Genomic DNA, 23,999 nt, shown 5'->3' on the forward strand with positions numbered 1-23,999 from the left:
AGGATATCAGAGAGGGGTATCTGCAGAGGATATCAGAGAGGTGGTATCTGCAGAGGATATCAGAGAGGGGTATCTTCGTGGAGGTGGGAAGTGACCACTGGCTTATAGGAAGATGGGGAGGCAGACAGAGGGTGAGTCTCAGATTTCAAATGCGCTATCAAGTGTAGACATTAATGGAACCCGGAAGTCAGTGGAAGCAGGGATAAGAGGGGGATGAGGAGCTCTGGTCTCTACGTGTTAAAGCACGGGGGCCCTGTGGCATCCATATCCTCGAGAGACCATGAGTGCAGAGCAAACATAATGGGGTCCATCCTCTATGTCTTTGGAAGATCGGTTCTAGGAGTCCCCTGCAGACACCGAAATCCTCTAGTGCTCAAGTTTCTTATGGAACGTGGCACAGCACTTGTATGTAATCCCTCATATCCTCCCCTTTATTTGAAACCATCCCTGTGTTATTTGTAATACTTAACACAATGTAAACATCATGTAGATGGCTGGCTCACGATTAATGTGAGGTTGGGTGAATGCGGGGATGGTGATCCCATGGATATCAAGGGCTGGGGAAACAAATTCAGAACCATGGTGAATTCCAGCCTTCAGAACCTAGGGTCAAGGAAGGAAGCCAGCCTTGGGGAGGTGCAAGTCTGAGTGTGTATCAACAAGAGCCAGCTGAAGGTGGTGTCTCAGAAGCCAGAGAATTTGCACTCCTGAGAGGAGGGTGGAGTTAATTGTGTCAAGTATTTAAGAAAGAACAGGTGCTGTAAATCCACAAGTTCCTTTGTATTTACCCATTGTGGGGGAGGAGTGGCGCTGAGTGGGCGGAGTGGGGAGGGCTGAGAGAGTGCAGGTACCGATAGCCGGAAGCTAGCTAGCAGTCACCGAAAGCTCTCTTAGGAAATCGGGAAGTCGGAAGATTGTGTGTGGTGATGCCCACCTTCAATCCCAGGCAGAGACCAGCAGATCTCTGTGAGTCTAGCCTGGTCTACGCAGCAAGTTCTAGGCCAGCTGCAACTGCATAGGATGATCCTATCTGAGGGAGGAGGAGGAAGAGGAAGTGGAGGAGGAGGGGGGAGGAGGAGGAAGAGGAGGAAGTCTTCAGCAAGGGACAGTATTTTAAATTATTCTTGAGAGAAAATGAAGAGTTTATCATCATATATTTCCTAACCAAAGAACAATACAGTAATTTGTGGGCTGAAAGGTTATTTCTACCGAGCTCCAGTTAAACTTAACCAATAATTATTGACGTCTCATTTGGTACAAGGCCCTGTACCCATGACGTGCAGTTGAGTTAAGATGCAGTCCAGTGATGTGGAGTTGGAAGTCCCTCACAGCCCCAGAGGACCAGAGTGGGAGCCAGCCAGTGGTCAAGAAGGGCGGCTGGGACAGGGGAGGGTGGTCAGACTGGAGCTGTGCCTTGGTAGTGGAGGGAGAGCAAGAGTGTCGGTGTGAGTGGCTAGGTGCAGTTTCCCAGGCCTGACTCATGCAGTAGAGAAGCCTGGGGACATGGCAGGCTTAGCGACCACAGCAAAACAGTAGGTCCTTTTCCTTCTTCCTCATACTTTACGCCCGGGGTTGACATTTCCACTGCCAGACCTCAGATGGTTCACATGGTCTCCTACATTGATTTAACGGCTGGTTTCCTGTGATTTTTTTTTTTTTTTTTAATTTCCTCGCCAAAGGCATGGGAGGAATAGCAGAGGTAGGTGTTCATCTCTTCCAGACCATTCTGATTCAGTTCCAACTGCCTGAACTTCTTACCCTTGGCTCCTGTCAGGGTGGTGGATGGAACTCTGTCAGCTAAGGAGTGTTCTGGGTGGGAACCTCGGAGACATTTAAGGAACCACAATCAGTGGAGATGTGCTCCCGACCCTGGGATCAAAGCCCAGCCCTTCATGGGGTCCTCCATGGGCTGTGGCCACGGGGCGTGGGAAAGGGCTTGGTGCTGAGAGAGAGTCTGGCAAGCACGAGTTGCGGAGAGCAGAGTGGATGCTCTGTGCCGAATACACAATTCCACTATGTAATTCCCAAGACTCCGGGTGTGCAAAAGGCACAGGCCAGGCATAGGAAGCCTTCGTTGTATCTGGGGTAGGATGGGATGTGATAAGGGAAGTAGAGACACAGCTTGAAGTATGCAAGTGACGGTCACCATGCCACTGTGGAGCCAGCAAGGATGGATGTGCCTCCCCCTCTGCTTTCCCCTTTGGCTGTTTCCCTCAAGGATGGACAGCATGAGAAATCACTCCTGTGCTAGTTGCTTAAACCCTGGATCTGCCTCTGGACTTTAGCTGGGGTGTGGGAGGAAAGCGGGGTCAAAGGTCAACATAGGGACAGGGACAGGGACAGAGACAGACAGGGCAGGCTGAGCTGTCAGAAAGGGGTTGTTTCAGCGTGCACCAGACAATTATTATCATCATTGTATGTGTATGGGCGTTCTGCGTGTATGTCTGTAGCATTTGTGTGTCTAGCACCCATGGAGGTCAGAAGAGGGTGTCAGATCCCTTGGAATACAGGAGTTATAGTTGGCAGCCACCACGTAGGTGCTGGGAATTGAACCTGAGTCCTCTGCAAGAGCAGCAAGCACTCTTAACCATTAAGCCATCTCTCCAGCCCCTTCCAGGACAAATATTTTTAAAGGGAAAGCTTTGCATTATTTTCAGAGACTGTCATTGTTTAACACTAACGCTGTTGGCATCCTTGGATCAAACGGTGTGTGTGTGTGTGTGTGTGTGTGTGTGTGTGTGTGTGTGTCGGCATTGAACCGTAACATCCTTCTCCCTTACTTACATCATCTTTCTCCATTGCATCCTTTCCTCTCGCTGCTCCTGGCCTCTTGAGAGGCTCCCTCATCACTTCTCATTTATTTAAACGCTGGGGAAAGCTGCCCTGGGTAGTCATAGCTAGGTCCATCAACACGTGACAGCAGACACAGCCCGTGCCCTTATTTGTCATATGCTATAATTAATTAGCGTCTATTAACAATATGCATTATGCAGATGAGTTGCTACCTTCGCATTAATTTAGGGATTCAAAGGCCATGTTTGAGCATCTAGGCCTCTGTCTGCAGCCAGCTGCAGTGAACACCACAACCCAGCACTGCAGAAGGGCGCGCCTCACCTCCCCAGTGCTTTAGCCTGCTGTGGTGTGCACCAAAGGACAAACTCTGCAAGCTGTTTTGACACCTTTGGTGTCCTCCAGGTGTCCCATAGGGTTAACGTTCCAACCAGCTCACTCAGATAATTGGATTTGCTTTCTGTGACATACTGGAGGAAGAGACTCTCAGTCGAACAATCAGTCACAACCCAGGGAAGCAGAATTTTTAACCGTAGCTTCTGAAATAATGGAAACAGAGCTCTCCGTGCCTGCAGCAGCGGCCATCTACATAGCGGAGCCTGCTGGACACTGTTCCTGCCGTCATCCCCACAGCCACGCACAAAGAATAGCACGCTATTCCGGGGGTTCACGTTTTTCAGCATAGGCAGCAAATCGGCCTGCTTTCTGGGGACTAAACCTCAGAGCTACTGAAAAAGAAGTGGCGTACAGCTGAGCATCTACCCTGATTCCTTCTGGGCAGTCTCCCCCTCAATGGGAGCTGTATTTTTAAGCTACACTGTCCAACGATTCTGTAGTAAACTGGGATTGGAGATGTGAAGAGTAAATCTCAGCAGTGAATATCCTTTTGCAGGGGACTCTGGCTCTCCTGTCCCCCGGGAAGGAGCTCCCTCTGGCTTTAATTCCCTCTAACATTCTGCATGGCCTCAGCGTTTCCAACAACCATGAGAACTGTATAGCCCATAGAGACTTAAAAATAAAGCAGAGGGGATGGGCAGGACAGACTAGCAGGTGAAGGTGCCTGCTGCCAAGCCCGAGGACCCAAGTTGAAGTCCCAAGACCCATATGGTGGGACGAGGTAAGCGACTTGCAATAAAGATGTCCTCTGGTGCCCCTGCCACACAGCAAGGAAACAGACAAATAAGCAAACAGATGCAATTTCAGAAGCTAAAAAAAGAATCACTATCTTTGTAAATGCATTGCACAAAGAAGAACATGAATAGAATTCCACCCCCTTATGGCTCATCAATGCTCACTCACCTTCTGAATAGGCAAGTCTCTACTCGGCTGCCTGTTAATCTCAAAAGTTTTTAAAGCATCCTCATTCTCCTCTGACGGGAGATACTCTGTTGCTTTCTGGTATTTGTGAGGCAGGAAATCTGTACTGTGTAGAACTCACAGTGAATAGAAATAATTCCCCCATAAGCTCTCCAGGCAGCTGCCTTTGGCTGCCTCCCTACCCTTGTTTCCTTTGATCCACCCAGGGTGTGTGTGACTCTTCCTTTGGCCTCTATTTTACAGGCTCCTGTACCCTGAGAACGGAGGTCCACACACTTCTAGCCAAATGCTTGTTCACAAGGATTAATAAAACGGCTTAGAAAGATTTTTCAGGTTATAAACATTAAAATTATATTCTAGTAATAAACACGGGATGTAAAAATAGCATGCAAGAGAACCATGAAGCTCTTAGGGTGTATCAAGTCCATGTCCTGTGCTGCCAACTACAGTTTGCTGTTGTAAACATCGGGAGTCCTAAATGTACACTGATTACTAATCCACATGTCAATTTAGGGCCAGTGAGATGGCTCAGTGGCTAAAGGCACTTGACACTAAGCAGGATGACCTGAGTTCAAGTCCCAGTCCCCAGAGGATGAAAGAGAGAACCAAATCCTACAAGTTGTCCTTTGACCTCCACACAGGCGCTGCGGCATGTGTGTCCTGGACACAGACATATACACAAAAATGCACAGGTGTGTGTCAAGGTGGACTGATGAAGACGGCAGTAGTTGGAACAGTCAGATACTGAATGAATCTTGGCCCAGGCCTTGTACTTACTAAGATAAACACAAATTCAAAACGCACAAGAAAACATACTTAGCACTTCATCTCAGGTAAGGTCATTTTTAGATACACTTGTAAATATACCTGAAATAAATTTGGCTAGAATAATTAAGGAACTCTCCCATTCTAAGATAATATTGAAAAAGATCTACATTCTGGCAGAAAATGTTTACAAGAATGATCTGACAAGAGAGGTATCTATAACAACAACAAAATCGAAACTCAGGAATAGAAACTATTATTCAATTAAAAATGAGAGAAAGCTTGAATAGATATTTTGCAGGAGAAGGTAGGTTGGTGAGACATGGGAAGATGTGTAGTTTTATTGGTCACTAAGAAAATGAACATTTAAAATCACAACGCAACCACAGCCAGATACCAGTTAGAATGTCTACAAGCAAAACAAAAACATACTGCCAAGGGCCAGGTACCTGGACCCTTATATATTGTCAGGAATTCAAAGGAACATGGCCACTTGAAGCTCTTTATAAAGATACAACAGATTTGTCCTGAGCCCCCACAGTACCATTCTTAAGATTTTAATGAAAAGAAATGTATATTTACGCTCACACAAACCACATATATTAATGTTAGGGTGTCTTTATATCCTCAAGCTGGAGAACCCCAAAGTCTTTCTATACAGTGGAAAGGAATATATTTTTGAAACAGAAATTAACATGAATTAAGAACATTACACTGAGTGAAAGAAGCCAGACAAAACCAGCCATATACTGTTCCATGTCATCTCTGCCATGTCCTGATAGAGCCAAGATGTAGGCACAGACAATAAATCTGTGGTTGCCAGGGGCTGGGAGTAGGGGAAATGGTGGCTTTAGGAGCAATGGATGGAACTTTTTCAAGTCTTGACTGCACACTGGTATTAGTCCATATTGAATGTGTGTGTGTGTGTGTGTGTGTGTGTGTGTGATGCTAAAAATAAGTCAATTTATAGAAAACAAATTTAGAAGACTTAATGGGAAAAGACAGTAAAATATAATTTTGAAAATAGAAATTACTTTTTTAAATGCCAGCCAACAGGAATATAGAGAAAAAAGCAGCCCACGTTCCTGAGTGGAATGAACGTTTTTTCGGAAGGATCTGTTCATGCTGCAGGTGTGCCTTCCAGATGGAGAAGTGGAAATGGGACCCTTCCCAAGTCAGAGCTTTGGAAGAATCGCAAGGAAGTTATCCATTTACCCCCCCCCCCCAGGCTCTTACGCAGGCACAGACGCGTGCGCGTTCATCTTCTAGCCTAAATAGCCCGCGTCCACTCACTCCACTCAGATATATGAGTGTATGTATGTATGTGTGTGCACACGCACACACATGCGACAGTGCATGTGTGGATGCCAGAGGACAGCTTTCGAGATTTGGTTCTCTCCTCCCACTTTGTGGGTCTCAGGAATCAAATTCAGGTAGTTATGCTTGGTGGCAAGTGCACTTAACCAGTCAGCCAGCTAGCCCCCAAGTTTATGATTCCAAATTCTTTCCTCTTTTAAACTGACAGGCTTGATACATTAAACTTCAGTAGACACACAGTATTGCCTTTGTGAATAGTGAAGATTAACACAAATCTACTGGGTTTTTTTTGTTTGTTTGTTTGTTTTTTGGTTATATAGCAAGCTCAGAACACAAAACCAGATGTCTGGGATCCAGCAAACCTAAGATCATTTATGCTGTTCGGGAATGCCTTGGTGTCTCTATGCTCATCATTAAATAGTCATGTTTACCAAATGCAGGACATATAAGGAAGATCAGTGGACTGAGGTTATCAGTATGGGATCTCCAAGTCTATGTGTACTGAAAGTGTCCTGCACTGATACCTACCCCAGCTCTGACCTCTTCCCAGAGTGTTAGCCACACAACTGCAAAGTTCTACAGACACAACTGGCCTTTCACGCAGAATTTGATTACCTAAAAATACAGATTCTATCGGATCTTTACAATTATGAGTCCAAGTTCAATGGTTTCTTATTTGTTCGTTTGCTCATTGCTTCACCTCGGTGTCTGCAACTACTCTGTGAAGTGTTTGAGAGGAGAGAATTCTTCATAGATACATCTCTGCCTCTTTAAAAGATTCACGATACAATAAAGGTTTAAATAAGTCAATCTGCCGGTGTATTTACTTGGCCTTACATATTCTGATTTGAAGATATAACCACTTGACTTTATATATGTAAAAAAAATGTAGGTCAGGTTGAACATCCTCAAAGGACATCTCAGACGTTGCCCTGACGACACTTGAGATGACCGACCATCCCGAATCCTTCTGCCACTTCATCTGTGCCGTCTCCCCACTGTCCTAACCCTTAAGTCATATTTTAAAAATGGCATTTAACAATACTCTGAAATATCCACCCTCCCTTTCTCTTTTTTCTCTCCTCTTCTGTCTTTTCTTCCCTCTTCATCTTCCTCTCTTTTTCCTAATCTAATTCTGAAGTGCCCCCCAAGCCCCTGTTTAAGATTTAAACTCTACGAAAACAGGATCTGAGCATCTTCAGGGTATTGGGACCGACCAGCAACAGTGACCACAATATACATAGTTCTTAAGTTGTTAACATCAACCTTTAACTTTGTGCTGCCCAAATGGAGACAGACCAAGGAAAGAAACCGAAACCAAAGATACTTCATTCATCTGGCTTACCTGCAAAGAGGTTCTACAAGGTCCCTTTCAAGGAAGTCATGGTCTTTTTTGACGGCCGCAATGTTGATGGGGAACTGCGAATCTAAGAGAGAAAGGAGAAGACAGAGGTTTATGCCTTTGGCTGCATGAACTCAGGCCGTCAGGTTCTGCGCAAATCACCATTCTTAAATCTTAAATCATGGCCACTGCTTATTGTTATTGCTGACGGCATTTAAAAATAGCACACAGATTATTATTATTATTCACAGAAAATGCTCTTGAGAGTGCAGTGTAAGTGCAAACTATGAAAACAAGCATCTTAACCCTGGGCAGGACTGCATGCCCAGGGCCCTTTATGTCCATCCTTATCTGACATTCCTCAGGAGGACATGAAGAACAGCTTCTGCATGATGACTTCAGAGAATTCTTAGTTTAGCAAACTTTTTTTTTTTTCCTTCAAAAAGAACATTTCCAAAAATAGCCCAAGTTTAATAGTCTCAGATCTGATTTTCCTTCCTTCCTTCCTTCCTTCCTTCCTTTCTTCCTTCCTTCCTTCCTTCCTTCCTTCCTTCCTTCCTTCCTCCCTCCCTCCCTCCCTCCCTCCCTCCCTTTGGTTGCAAAATTTTCAGTCATCTTGAAGTCCCTAAATTGATGTCACAAAAGAAGAGATTCCAAGCCCATGACTGTTCCCCAAAAGAGGGCTCATGCCACCTGGGATGGTAACTGTCAACATCCAGAGTATGGCTTTCATTTTAGGAGCCTCTCTTACATAGGAAAACCTCTAGTTATCACTTGACATAGTGGCCCAAGGTCAACTTTCATGTTGGTCACTGTGACAGCCATGCCTTCCTCTTTTGTATGCCCCATGTCTTCCCAGTTAAGATGAAGCTAATGTTTCTAGATCCTCCTCTGGGTTGGAAGCAGGCACTACCCCCTATCCTGGGCACACATCTTTTTCTCTTTAGAGCATGGGCTACACAGTAAAAGTTTGAACATGCTGACATATTTACTTAGCTGTAGACATTCCAATTGGAAGACATAATGCCTTGCCTTTATAAAAAAAGAATCCACTCAAGTGGATGAATCCACTCAAGTATTTCCCAGTGACTGAATCCCTCCCTCATGGTCCCCAGTGGACGGCACCTCACTCTCCTGGCAAGTGATTGTACATCACAGTGAGAAACCCAGAAACAGGAGCCCAGGTGGCTAGAGAGATGGCTCAGTGGTTAAGAGCACTGACTGCTCTTCCAGAGGACCTGAGTTCAATTCCCAGCAACCACATGGTGGCTCACAATCATCTATAATGGGGTCTGGTGCCCTCTTGTGGTGTGTCTGAAGAGAGCAATGGTGGTGTACTCATATGCATACCAGGGACTGTAATTTTAAGTATACACTACTTCTTTGCTGTGTTGCTCTGGGCAAGTAACCTTCCCTCTACTGTAAAGTAAGCANCGCAGTCACGATGGCTACTATGGCAGAAGTGTGAGTATTTACTGAATGTTGGTTTTTGAACAATAATGGTTACAGAGCAAGCTCTGTTCTCATTATATTTATGTGATATATACATATATATATCTCCATCCATCCATCTGGCATGTACATGTTTCTGAGCTATAGCACATCTTAGATACTTAGGGACTGCTCACATTAAATCTCATAGTACCTATAGCATCATATGTACATGTATATATGATTCATCAAGAATCAGAGAGGCTGGGATTTTTAAATTTCCCATCCATCCATGTAAGGACAGTGAGCTGCTTGTTTTTCTTTTGGTCTGGACACAAACCGAGACATGTTTGGGAAGAGGAAATCTTAACTGAGAAAGCTCCTCTGTGGTACTGGCCTGCAGACAAATATGCGGGCTATTATCTTGATTAATGATTGATGTGGGAGGTTCCCACTCACTGTGGGTGGGGCCACCCCTGCGCTAGTAGTCCTGGGTTCTATAAGAAAGCAGGCTTAGAAAACCATGAGGAGCAAGCCAGTAAGCAGCATCCTTCCTTGGCCTCTGGATCCATTCCTGCCTCCAGGTTCCTGCCCTGCCTTCGCCCAGGGATGGAGTGTGGCCTGAGAGCTGTAAGATGAAACAAGGGGTAAGAGACAACAAAATTAATCTCTAAAGATGGCTTCCTGTCCTTTCACCAGATGTCTCAAGTGTGTATTAAAACCAAAAGTTTAGTTTTTTCTACTTTGTTCATTTAAATTCTGTAAGGACAAAGGAGAGTTAATGTTGGGATGTAGTTTAATGCTTAGACTCTGACAAAAGTTTTCAGAGGGTCATACATAACCTGTTAGACCAGGAAGGAAGGAAAGAAGGAAGGGAGGGAGGGAGGAAGGGGAAGGATTGATTGATTGATTGATTGATTAACTGATTGATTGTTATAGTTTAAATCTAAACAATCCCCAACTCCTATTCTCCACTGGAGAATTAGGAAAGGAAAGCCCAGGATGTTAAGCGATCTCAGTCCTAGTTAGAGTTTCTGTTATTGTGACAAACACCATGACCCAAATAAGAAGGAAGTGGTTGTTTCATCTTACAGCTCTCAGGCCACACTCCATCCCTGGGCGAAGGCAGGGCAGGAACCTGGAGGCAGGAATGGATCCAGAGGCCAAGGAAGGATGCTGCTTACTGGCTTGCTCCTCATGGTTTTCTAAGCCTGCTTTCTTATAGAACCCAGGACTACTAGCGCAGGGGTGGCCCCACCCACAGTGAGTGGGAACCTCCCACATCAATCATTAATCAAGATAATAGCCCGCATATTTGTCTGCAGGCCAGTACCACAGAGGAGCTTTCTCAGTTAAGATTTCCTCTTCCCAAACATGTCTCGGTTTGTGTCCAGACCAAAAGAAAAACAAGCAGCTCACTGTCCTTACATGGATGGATGGGAAATTTAAAAATCCCAGCCTCTCTGATTCTTGATGAATCATATATACATGTACATATGATGCTATAGGTACTATGAGATTTAATGTGAGCAGTCCCTAAGTATCTAAGATGTGCTATAGCTCAGAAACATGTACATGCCAGATGGATGGATGGAGATATATATATGTATATATCACATAAATATAATGAGAACAGAGCTTGCTCTGTAACCATTATTGTTCAAAAACCAACATTCAGTAAATACTCACACTTCTGCCATAGTAGCCATCGTGACTGCGNTGCTTACTTTACAGTAGAGGGAAGGTTACTTGCCCAGAGCAACACAGCAAAGAAGTAGTGTATACTTAAAATTACAGTCCCTGGTATGCATATGAGTACACCACCATTGCTCTCTTCTCTTACACACACACACACACACACACACACACACACACACACACCCCACAGTGTTTGTGGCCCTAGGAAGGGAAGTTACTATGCTTTCATATGCTAGGTACAGTCATTTGAGCCTCAGACCTACTCTACCATCCTGCATGCTGCCTTATGCTTTGAGACCCACTGTGGAGTTGAATGGCATCCAAACAGACTCATGCCCTCTGGCTCCGTTTGTGTTTGGTCAACGGGAAGCCATGGCTGAAATGCAAGGAGGCATCCCAAGGCCAGCTGTGTGTTCTCTCCAGGGGTATGTGTGAAGCTCTTGTTTCTTGGGCTCTGACCTCCTCCACCTTGGGCCTGTAGTAGTGGCAGCTATAACTCTACACCCTTGGCTCCTCCTTTGTGTATATCTTATCCACAACTTTGTAATAAGTGCCACTAGCTTTAATTTCCCATAGATGATCTCAAGTGTGTCACTTGGTCACACCTGGGACCTGACTGCTTCATGATACATAGGGATGATCTACAAAACAGCAAAGATTTAATCATGATTTTAGACAACATAAGATACAATTAGATGAATATCGTAGTTCAATGAGAATGGCTTCCACAGGCTCAGTATGTTTGAGTGCCTGGTCCCTAGTTGGTAGAACAGTTTTGGGAAGGATTAGGAGGTGTGGCCTCGTTGGGGGAGGGGTGTCAGTGGGAAAGGGCTTTGAGATTTCAAAAGCTCAGGCAAGTCCCAGCATTTCCCCCTTTCTGCCTCTGGTTTATGAATCAGATGTAAACTCTCAGCTACTGGTCCAGCACCATGCCTGCCCACTGCCCTGTTCCCTGCCATGATGGTCATGGACTCTCAAAAACTTAAGTCCCAAATAAATTTCTTTTTAAATAAGTTGCCTTGGTCATTACAGCAATAGAAAAGTAACTGAGATGGTGAATAGTTATTTGCTATTAACTAAAGAATCAGGGACCAGAAGTACAATGTTGGCAAAAACAAAGCAAAACAAAACAAAACAAAAGCCACTTACCCAACACTCAAAAGACTGACATCTGACCCATAACATTTTTTTTATGTAAAATAAGCAGAAATAAGGGCTATCCCAAAACAACTAGTTTTGAGACCTCTCAAAACTATTAACAATGAATTCATTGCAACCTCAAGAAAACTCAGCCCCATGATACAAGAAAGACATGCAAAAGGTTCTGGAAAGCGAGTCTCGGCAGACACTGGGACGAAATTGAAGAGCTAGGTGGGAATCTGCAGGAGAGCAGATGGTGAAGGGGCAATGGTGGAGGCAGGGGACAGGACTCATTTCCAGTTCTGTCAGAATGAGCTTAGTATTGCCGAGGCTGAGGCGGAAGGAAGGAAATCCACAATATGTCGGAGTGAACGCCCTGTGAACACGAGGCGGGTTCCAAGTGGTCCCTGAGCCCTAGGCGGGGTCTCAGTGGTCCCTGAGCCCTAGGCGGGGGTCTAAGTGGTCGGTGAGCCCTAGGTGGGTTCTAAGTGGTCCGCGAGCACCAGGCGGGGTCTCAGTGGTCCCTGAGCCCTAGGCGGGGTCTAGGTGGTCGGTGAGCCCTAGGTGGGTTCTAAGTGGTCCGTGAGCACCAGGCGGGGTCTCAGTGGTCCATGAGCCCTAGGTGGGGCCTCAGTGGTCGGTTCTCTCTATGAAGAACGGAGGGAAAGGCTCACATACCTTCATACAGCTGAGCGTACTGCGGGAACCCGGCAGCTCGGAGCCAGTCACATGCTTCCTTTGCCTCGATTTCTAAAACATACGAGAAAAAGAACATCGTGAGTCTGACATCCAGACCTCAGTTCTTCTGGTGTGTTCCCTGCAGGTCATTGCAAGGCAACGCTGCTCCCAGGTAATCTCGTGTAAGTCGGTCTACCCAGAAGGAAGGTGCAGAGACTGTGCAGGCCATGCGAAGCACCGTCCGTGTGTGCCAGGGTTATCTTCTCTGTGGAGCCATAGTTATGGGTGATAACCAACCTCCCAGGGCAGAGCACAAAGGCTGAGTGTCCCCTAGGGAAAAATACCGTCTTTACGCACCAAGGAACTAGGTGGCAAGGGAGGAAAAGAAAGGCTTATTATTATAATAATAGTCCTGTTTTTAATGGGCCCTTCACAACTTTCCAAGATAAGCCTGAGATTATTTATTCAACCTTACTTTAACTCTCCCATTCAGGATCAAACAACACAACGGGGTAGTGTATTTTCTCACAAACGAAGGCATTACAAAAATCCAGTCTCACCGATGGTTTTAATTCCCAGTGCACCGAATGAGGATGCTCATTGGTCAAGCATATTATTGGACTGATTTCAAACTCGGAATGCAGAGGGAAGAGGACCCTGAGACCTGAGTCTAATGGTGCTGCCAGAATGGAGAGGGCCACACCCAAGAGGCTGGTGGGTCCTTGGGGTGAGCTTTTGTGGGGTGGATACACCAGCAACCCTCCCCCGAGGGAATCTGGGGTGAGATGGGTGGAGGGACCGTGTGTAAACCTGGCCATTCTCTGACCTTGTGAATTCTGGATTATTTCTCAGCCACCACACTCTTAGATAAACATTAGCCCAGGGAAAAGAAGTCCATCTGTCAAACGTCCAGTTTCTCCAAATAGAAGTAAAAAGCCCAGGGAAATGTCCCAACCAAAGCTCTCCTAGGCCACCGCGGTGCTCGGTCAGTGTGTTTCCGCTTGTTTTCCTCTGCCGTCAAAACTTCCAGTAAAGGCCTTTCTTGAATCCTTTGCACAAAACCCATCAGACATGGGCCACAGGCCTGAGACTGGGCCTTCTCACAATAAAGGCTCATCATGTTTGACGTGACAAATCCATTTAATTTATATTAAGAAAACAAACCAAAGGCCAGATCTTAGCCCCTAAAGATGTGTTTCCTTCCGGCAGTATCGCTAATCTGTTCCCACACCAGGGACAGAAAACTTACAAGTTCTGGTTTTTGTCCGAGCTGAGTAGTTTCTGCTACTAATTCTGACCAGCATGGATTGCATATTCATCTCCAGTTTCAAGCTGCCTAGTTAGTGTGAAACAGAGGGCCGACATGAGAAAACAGTCTACGTTCCCAGACTCACTTAATTTAAGCTCAGTTATATGAGTGGGTAAGGAATGAACGACTCCTTCATTTTCTAGTGAATCACAGCAATTCTAGGCATTTTTCCGTTTTACTTTGGTTCCTGCTATGATTAAAACATAGCTTCAAGCAAGAAAGTCCCGGAGAACCAGGGAATGAAGACACAGGGAGACCTACAGGTCAGGTGGTTTACAGCATATGGGGATTCAGAGGGAATTGGGAATTCAGGTAAACACAGGACATTAAATGCCTGGAACTAAATGATAGCAAGCTGTGGGGGAAATTAGAGAGCCAGGGATGTGTCTAGAAAAATCTTGGGGACTGAGAACTATGGCCAGGAGGAGGGGTGGGCAGAGGCAAGGTAGAGCGAATCCACATAAAGTTTCTCCAGACCACTTTGTTTTTCCCCAGTAGGAACGCTGATAATGAACTGAAATGCCATTCATACACAAACAGTCAAACCTTAACTAGAACCTGTCTCTGTTAGCCATTCAAATGAACTATGCTTTTAAACCTCTTACGATGACCTACGAGGAGGTTTTAGGTTTCATAATCAAATCACTGACTTGCAAGGAGTAAATGATAGCAAATTAGAAACTGTCACTCCCCAAGGTCTTTTAGACAGTAGCTCTTCATACACAACTGCCTTTCTGTTTGCCTAAATGTCTACCAAACGCTCACAGTCCCTTTGCATCCTCCAGTAAGATTCATCCAGTAAGACACTTTCCTACCGGAGGACTTGTTTGGTTATAAGGACACATAGAGTTTAAGATGAGAGTATAGAAAGCGACACTGCATTATGGTTGGATGGGAATGTGCCTTAAGGGATCATGAACGCTTGGCCACCACATGGTGGCGGTGTCCTGGAAGGTGGTAGAACTTTAGGAGGTGGTACTGAGCTGCAGGGGGTGGGTCACTGGGGGATGGGTGGGTGGGGTTGGCACTAGGGTTATAGGTCAGTCTCTTTTCCACTGACCTCTGTGCTCCCCAGACTGTGCAGATATGAGCAGGCCTCTCCCTGCCATGCCGAACTGGATCCCCTCAAAACTGTGAGGCCAAGCAGATCCTTTCTAAAATTCATCCTTTCAGGAATTTTGTCACTATGATGACATGAGTTACTAATATGTTAGACAAGTAGAAACTGGGAGAGCAGGGAGAGTTACAGTCAATCAAGAGACAACGGTCATTACATAACAATAAAGGATTCAATTCATCTAAAGGGCACAACAGCTTTGTATATGCACCCAGTATCAGGCAGCTTGGCAGGCAAGGAAAATATAAGGAGAGCAGAAGGGAGTGTGGCTGCTGGCCTACAGTCTTGACATCTCACTCAAAGAGCAAAACAAACCCACCAACCTTCAACAAAGCTGTCTTGTATAATTCCCACCATGAAATTTCACTTTGACCATTTAGCTGAGTTGGAGAGGTGCCTTACAATGTCTATGGCTCACCCACAGTCCCTTCTAACGCCTATCAGACAAATGCCGTCTCCCCAGGGCCATCGCAGTGGCCAAAACACAGGAAAATTAGAAGGGAGTCATATTGCCATTGTCATTTCACAAGGCTCTGTCTAATGGGATTTAAATGACACTTGATGAAGCAAGCCATGGGCATTTATTCTTTAATGTGCTCTTAGTTACCATTTGTGTATTATGCAAAAGCATTTAGCGTCATTAAAATCACATCGGACTATTCTGTTTGTTCCCATTTGCAGCCCTCACCTGTCCTTGCAGCAGCTCCAGGAACGAACGGGTCAACTCATCGAAGCTCTCTTGCTGAAAACACAAGCTATGTGGGGGTGGGGGTGGAACCCAAGAATGCCACTGGATGAAAGGGCCCACAGACCTCTACCAACACTGGACTAGAGACGTCCCCTTTTACCTGCAGGGGTGTGACCCAAGAGTCCCAGTAGATGCTGAAATCCAGATTGTAGTCTAAACCCAGTATATGCCATGGTTTTTGATTCAATAACTGAGATGGCTTCTAAGAGACTACCAGACAGGTAACACATACCGTGTTGCCTATGTGGGACAGAAAGGCGATTCCCGCCCCCAGGGGGATACAGTGGGACTTGTAGGACTATGTGAGATTTCACTGTGCTCCCAGGACTCCTGACTTATTTTTGATGTTGTTGTTCAGTGGTTTATGAAGTAGCCCTCAAGTACCTGACGTTGTGGAAAGAGAAATCGAAAGGATTATTGTTCTTTGCTGGGGAGAATATAATCCATTTGGCCAGGTATCATGGTAGGACTTTTATAGAATTAAGTAAGGAGTGTGTGTGTGTGTGTGTGTGTTAATATGGGTGTGCACATGTTCAAGTGTGCAGTGTATGCAGATACCCACACACAAGTGTGAGAATGTGGGGGTCGAAGGTTGACCTTTCTTTGTTGCTGTCTGCCTTGTTGCTTGAGACAATGTCTGTCTCTCTCACTGAATCAAGAACTCAACATTTAGTTAGACTACCTGGCCAGCCCTTGGGAACGTTCCACCTCCACTGTCTTTGCACCGGTATGTACCACTGAGACCAGTATGTCCTGGGCTCAAACTTACTCGTCGAGTGCTTTACCAATGGAGCCCTCTTCCCAGATCCTCCTATATCGGTTTTGTAAGTATTACGGGTAATAACATTATTTGACTCTACAGCAGTTATCTAATTTTGTGCAATGTTCTCTTGGAGGATGCCCCAAACCCTATTCATACATGAATCCGACAGAAACTACGCTTCTTTGTCAGATGACAGAGCCAGCCCCCAAGTGGATAAACGACAGACAGAGACCATACACAGCCTGGGTACCAGGGACAGAGGATGAGTCAACACTGACCAGTTCTAGTAGCAGAACCTCTTTAATGTGAAGAACCTCTTCTGGTTTGTTTAAGCTTTTCAGCTTTTCATTTAGTCACTGGTCTGTACAAAAAGCAAGCGGGCTTCTGATTGGCTTGTGCAACAAGTTCAGTAAGCATCTGTTTACTGGCCGGGTACTCTCTCGTGTGACCTGACTGTGATTCCACTTGACAGGAAGCCACAGACTTATCCTCACCTGGGTACCGGCTCTACTGTGCTCAGTATGACTCCTCACCTGAACTGCAGCCTCTTGCTTAGAGTAAGACATAGAATCTAGTGGGGGTGGGGTTATGGGGACCTATTGGAGGGGGCACTATCTCAACAGTGCTAGAAAGCTGTATGTTTCTGTGGGTATGACAATAAAGGCACTGCAGAAACAAACATCCGACTAGTGATATGGTTTTGCAAAACAGTATCATGTTTTTAAAAAAATAATTGTACTGTTTCAGTTTTAAAAAAACACTTATTGAAGAAAACCCGAAAGGTACAATCTCAGAAGAGTGAACTCTTGTCCTATTACCAACACATAATTTAATGTATGTTATCTGCCCGAGTGGTGACATCATAATATCTTAGCTTGACTGCTGCTCACAAACATAATTATATACTGTGAGGATGTTCCCATATAATGATGTTATTTATAAAAACGTGAAACTTACTTTGTTAGGAATGATTTCTTAAATATGTGATATTGGAATACCACCAAGTTGCATTTTGCTGTGGGTTATAATTACCAACACAGCCGAGATAAAACACTTCAGTAATTCCTCCCCAGTGCCAACTGAAGGTGGAGGAGGCTGAACATCTATGGAGGTAGAGGAGATTTACACAATACTGCTTAAAGGAGATACTACTTAGCGACTGAGGCGCAAACAGTGGCTGTACCAGACTCAGGACGACCCTAGTCAAGGCAAGAGCTTTACTGAGCTCCGAGGACCTGCTGCACAAGTTTGCAGAGTTCCTTTAAAGTGACAGACTTATTGTCATTTTTTAAACCTGGTGCTCCCATCAAAACAGAAATGCCTAGCTAAGTGCTTTAAGTACATTTGCGTCCATGTGCTCTCTCTCTGTGTGCATAGCAACACAGTCTTCCTTAGCTATCCCAAAGGCCATAAGTAGTCTTTCTAAATGACTAAACATTCAAACCAGGGCCACATTAGAGTGAATTATCAGGAATCTGGCTGGCTAGGAGGAACCAGAGCTCCTGTACTGTGGGCTTCATTACTGGTGGTTATTACTGGCATATTCATGACCACTGTCCTTGCAAATCTCCTGCAAACTTCACGGTCAGGCTGGCTCCAGTGTGAAGCAGCCAATTCCTTAGTGTTCAGGAAACCACTTAACAGGAGTGATTCAGGAAAGTGGGTTTGGGGAACCGTGGCTTCTTCCTTCCATTGAACCGGCAAGCATATTGTGCACTGTGTTCTTAAAGGTCTTACTAGCAGTGAGGGATGGCTCAGTTACCACGAGATGTCTCCTCGAATACAATTACGCAATTACCAGTATTATGGTATCTGGAAGGTGTTAAGATTTCAACAGGCTCGTCGTTATAGGTTTAAGATAATTCATACCGTTGAGTTAGGTTCATGATGAATGCCCGACTTAAGGCAAATGACGCCTTCGCCTTTACAGAGAACTTCTCAAGTGAAGGCCCTGCTTATTAAAATGTGTATTTCTTTGGCCAGATACGAGGCAGATTCTGTTCAAATTAATGCCAGGCTACCCATCTCATTTCTATATGGCTGTGAATAAAGTGCTCGTTAAGATTACACACTTCCCCAGGCCCTTCTCCCAGGAGGGCTTTATAAACTAAATTAGAGGTATAGGCAGCATATTATGGTTTTCTCCACCTTCAATTTCTCCTGATGTCAGGATCCATTATTTTTTCCTGCACTTTTGTGAATCTGTATTAAGTTTGTTTTGATGTTTTCATATAATTCATTCATACACACACACACACACACACACACACACACACACATAAAATGTGTGTGTGTGTGTGTGTGTGTGTGTGTGTACGTACATACATACCAATATGATTTTCTGTATATTTTCTTTATATGATATTTTAAGTAATGACAGGAAGCTAAAAGACAGGTTATTTAGGGCAAATTTAAGATTACCAATCATTATGTTTTTCAGAACATTAAGTCCATTTATAAACACCTGTTTTATCTCACCATGGTTTTAAGCAACCCTTTCCTTGATTTATAACAAACACACTTCTGTCATCGAGGTTGTGACCAGAGGAAGGTGAAACCAGGGAGTTCAGAGACACATACTATTCTGTGGCACCTAATTCCATCCCATCAGAACAGAAATGCCTGGCTCTGAGTGAGTATTTTTCTTTCTCCAAAGCCAGTCACATGCTGATATAATATTCCATCACCCATTCTTTGTTTTTAAGATTTATTTTTATATTATGTGTGTGTTTGTGTGTGAGGGGCTATCTTTTCATGAATGCAGTTTTCACAGAGGCCAGAAGGGGGCATTTTATCCTCTGGGGGCTGTTGTGTGTAGTTCTGAGGCACCATAAGGGTGCTCGGAACTGAACCCAGGTTCTCGGTAAGAGTAGCCAGCACATTTAACTGCTGACCTATCTTACCAGCCTTTCCATCTCTCCATCCCCCAATCTTACTTATCTTAAAGACTTATCTAATTTTAATTATGTGTGTGAGAATGTGCACATGAGTGCATGTGCCTGTGGATGCCAGAAGAGGGCGCCAGATCCCCTGGAGCTTGGGCTCCCGATGGCTGTGAGCTGCCCAGTACAGGTGCTGAGGATTGAATTCAGGTCCTTTGGAAGAGCAGTGAGAGATCTTAATCATGGAGCATCTATCTCTCCAGTCCCTTAAACAATTACTTTAGCGCAAGCGTGTGCACGTGTGTGTGTGTGTGTGTGTGTGTGTGTGTGTGTGTGTGTGTGTGTGTGTGTGTGTGTGAGAGAGAGAGAGAGAGAGAGAGAGAGAGAGAGAGGGAATGAGAGAGAACATACAAGTGAGAGAACAAAAGCAATTTGAGTGTACTACGGCATACATGTGGAGAAGCATTCAGGAGTTGGTCCTTTTCTTCCACTGAGAGCTCTTGGGATCAAATACAACCTGGCAGGCTCTGGCACCAAGGTCTTTGACCAGCTGAGCTATCTTGTCTACCCTTATACAATCTCCTAATAAATCTTTATTTTCAGTTGACAGTTCCAACAGATACCATTTCAATATTGTATTGAAAGATATTCTAGGCAGATATCATTTATTGAGAGATATTCTAGGCGGCTAAATAATATTTCCACTGCCATTAGTTTAAGACCCTCTCTTCTTATCATCCAACGCTTCCACACTCCCCAGCTTAAAATAAATTCATTTCTCCTGAGGCTTTTGTTCTAAGGAAAAGAGAAAAAGAAAGTATGCCTGTCCTAATGAATGGATGTACAGGGTACTTTCTGGGGTGAAATTTCCCATGTTATTTTACATCGTGGTTTAGGACACATCTCATATGGTTCTGATTTATATTCTCAGCAGACTCACAGAGGAAATTCCAAGTGGAAGTTTATGCAGGGAGCTCTGCTTCAATGATGCCACAGGGATGCCTTAAACTAACACAAGTCAGGAAGTTCAAGGTCAAGGGTGGACCGTGTTCCCATCTCTTCGGTCCTGGAACTCATGAGTATTCAGACAGCAGATAACTTATGTAACAGTTGCTCCCTTATCTCTGAACTCCTGTACGTGTATTTACATAATTTCCAGGGTCAATTTCACTTTAGGTGTGTGTGACTGGTATTTCTCAACTGCTGAAGTCTCAAGGTTTGCTTTGAAAAAAAAAAAAAAAAAAGAGAAAGTCAACAAACAAGGCTAAATAAGGGAAGAATTAAAAATTAACAGTGAACTCTGGTAGATTACGGACTCCATAAGTCTGTATTCAAGATATTCAAACATATAGTATGACCCCTGTTCGTGAAATTAGCAAATTTGCTAAAAGTGAACATCGGAAAAACATCTCAATTAGAAGGTGATCTCACTTTTATGCAAAAAAAAGTTAATGTTACTGTTCCAGGGAAGTTAAAACAAACAAACAAACAAAAGATGTATTCTAGCTTCATTTTTTTTTCTTTCTCATTCAATCATATACTTTTGTCTCTAAAGAGGGTCTGTGACTTAATCCAGAAAAGGGTCCTGACTTTGAGGGCACAAACAGACTAAGGGGATGCAGGGAGGGAACAAAGCTGACCGTGGCTGGGAGCGAAGGCTCAGCTTAAATTCCAGCCTCAGGTCTCATGACCTCCCTGACTGTGGGGAGGCTAACTTCCAGGCCTCAGCTTCCTCAGTTATAAAAAGTAAGACTACAGGACAGAGCTCTCCTCAGAGCATCACTGTAAAGCCATCCCACAGGTACAGGAGCTTCACCTTTGCTACTCTTATTACGGAGGAAATGCTGATTTTTATTTTTTCTGTAATTGACAGAGGTGTTTATAACTACCCCTACCTCTGTCCACTTAGCTCTTCATTTGTCCTAAAAAACAAAAACGGAAGGCATTGAGATATTCATCCTACAGACAGTTGTGGGGTGCCTCCGTGAGAAAGCCTCTGTTAAGGGCTGTAGAATACTGCCCGGCTCCCAACAGGAAGGACTCAAAGTCAGGCAGATAAGATAAACAGGTTTCAGTACAAACCAGGGAAGCACGCTCCTGAGGGGGCTGCAGTGTTCTCCAGGGTACACAGCAAAGGGCGTGCATTTTGGATTAGGTGGTCACGAAAGCCCAGCAGATGATGTGACACTTGACTCAGATGGTTTTACGTGGAGAGCCCCTCGTCTGCGTGTCAAGAGCCTTGGAGTCTCCAGCGCTCATGCCTTCCTGGTGGCAGGTGCTTATGGGTGTATGTGAATGTCTGTTGGAGGGCCCTGTGGCCACGTGGCACCTGCCAGCCCGCATCCAGTTCCTCCTTTGACAAGGCACTTAACATGAGTCATTCTGTATTCCACAGGAGGCTGTATTATGTGTGCGGAGTCATCAATGAGATGTGACACTTTGAAGACTGCGGTAAGGCTTCTCCTAAATGGCTGTTACTGTGGGAATGTGAGTGCCAGCCCAAGGAAGGCGGTTTTGCTATTAGAATGTACAATGTGCTTACTGGTTAATAAGTAAAATATTAGCCTCCGTATGCCTGATACACAGCAATCTCAAGGTCAAAGATGTCTTAAGACAGAGCCAAGCACAGCAGAACCTTGGGGAAAAGATCTCTATCAGACATGTGGGCTTCAGTAAGGGAAACACATTCAGAACATTGATTTTCCATGTCATGAGGAGAATCTGAACAGGCGAGTGAGTAAAGAAAGAGGGCTTCCCATGGATTAGTAGATTAATGACTTGGAAAAGTTTGGAGCTGACATGCGGCCCAAGGTCACTGACCTCAGCAAGAGGTCCCGAGTCTCCCCGGTAGGTGTCCTACCAAGTCCGTCCTCATTGTGAAAACATGCTAGGGTTCTGTTCTTGGATCTGCTTCGTAAGAATGTAACATGCAAAGTCATTTAGACACGGCGCAAGTACACTGAAATTCAGTTACCTTCATGCCATAGAACTGTTTTGAGTTTATGTCTAAAAGATTACAATGAATGCTGTCTGTCTGCTCAAACTGTAACTACTGTTGGACAGAAACTTCTGAAAACAGTTCTCCATGAACTTTCGTTTTTCCAAAGAAAATAAGTAAACACACACACACACACACACACACACACACACACACAGTTAAAAAAAAGATAGGAAATCCATCTTGGTCAGACTGGTGGATGACCTAGAACCCTGTTTTATAATTACTAATAAGTTTTAAAATGTATTCTTTGAGAATTATATAGACGTATGTGATATATTTTGATTATATCCATCCCCACTCCCCCCACCTCTAATTTCTCCAAAGTCATCCTCCGAATGCTATATCTTCCCATAAAAAGTTCACTGAGTCCGACTACTGAGTCCAGTTATGCGCATGGGTGTGGGATTGTTCACTACAACCCAGGCAACCTACCAAGAAAGAGGACTACCATCCCCAGGAACCAACTCGACCAGCGGCTCCTCAGCTAGGGGTTGGCACCTCGGTGCCTTTCCATGGTCTGGGAGTCCTTGACCTGGGACTTTTAGATCGGATCCTGGGGCCTGGAAAGCTTGCTGCCTAAAAATAGTGTTCTCTCTGTGTGTGCACATGCGTGTGTGCACACCTCTCTGTGGGTATTCCACTCTCGGTCTGTGTCTTTCTCTGTGTGTGCGTGCCTCTTGGTGTATATGCCTGTGTTGGTCTGTGTGTCTGCCTCTCTCTGTTTTCTTCTCTCTTTGTCTCTCAGTCTCTGTCTCTCTCCCTCTCTCTCTGGGTGATTGTTGCGTTGCTGAGGCTACTCAGCTTATTCTACCACTACATGCAGTGCTCACATTTTGCTCAAGAAGAAAACCATATATCTTGGAGAAGTCAAAGATGGCCAGTTCTGTTCTATTCTGCATCATGTGGTCTATCATAATTTGAAACGTGGAGAAATAAAATCTCTCTCTCTCTCTCTCTCTCTCTCTCTCTCTCTCTCTCTCTCTCTCTCCCTCCCTCCCTCCCTCCCTCCCTCTCTGTCCTCTCATTCTATAAATATCTCATTCTATAAATATATAAAAGACCAAGCTACAAGTATCCTTGGACAATTATGTTATCTAAATTATGACATCATAGATAAATAACACAAGGCTGGATGCCAGACTGAATCTTCACATCTGTGCTTTCTTAAAAAAAAAAAAAAAAAAAAAAAAAACCTCTTGAAACATTTACCTATTTTGTATTGTGTGTGTGCATACATTCGTGGGAGTCAAAGGACAGCTCAAGGGAGTTAGTCCTCTCCTTCTACCATGTAGGTCCTGTGGATGGAGCTCAGGTCACCGGGCTTGGCCAGGGCCTGCATATACTGAGCCTTTTCACTAGTCCACATCTCTAGTCCGTAGGCAAAGGTCTCGTTAATGGTTTGCATTCACTGAATGTTGACGGAAGGCAATGAGTGACCCTATTAATAGCAAACTGAAGATCTGGAGGCCAAGACACTCAAAGATATACCTGCCAGATACTCAAGTTCCTCTAATCACACAGGTCTGTGTTAATATGGAGAAAATGTATGATGGAGTACCTTGGAACTGGGAAACCATCCATGAAAAGAAGATAACATGGGGCTGGAGAGTTGATTCAGCAGGCAAGAGCACCTGCTCTGGCAGAGGACCTGAGTGTGCTTCCAAGCACATATATCAGCTTGTAGCTATCAGTAATACCAGT

General features: G+C 44.7%; 1 protein-coding gene across 4 annotated transcripts in view; it reads right to left on the bottom strand.

The window, feature by feature from the left end:
* Stard13 (StAR related lipid transfer domain containing 13) overlaps positions 1 to 23,999 on the bottom strand; it is a 208,696-nt gene that overhangs the window by 49,488 nt on the left and 135,209 nt on the right. For all 4 annotated transcript variants that reach the window (XM_029533498.1, XM_029533497.1, XM_021222664.2 and 1 more), the window contains exons 2-3: positions 12,479 to 12,550; positions 7,535 to 7,616 (exon numbers count right to left, since the gene is read on the bottom strand). In XM_029533498.1, the coding sequence (XP_029389358.1) occupies positions 7,535 to 7,616; positions 12,479 to 12,550 (154 nt within the window). The remainder of the gene's footprint in view (positions 1 to 7,534; positions 7,617 to 12,478; positions 12,551 to 23,999) is intronic.

The sequence above is a fragment of the Mus pahari genome, chromosome 23 (genome assembly GCF_900095145.1).
Source record: "Mus pahari chromosome 23, PAHARI_EIJ_v1.1, whole genome shotgun sequence".
Taxonomy (NCBI): Eukaryota; Metazoa; Chordata; class Mammalia; order Rodentia; family Muridae; genus Mus; species Mus pahari.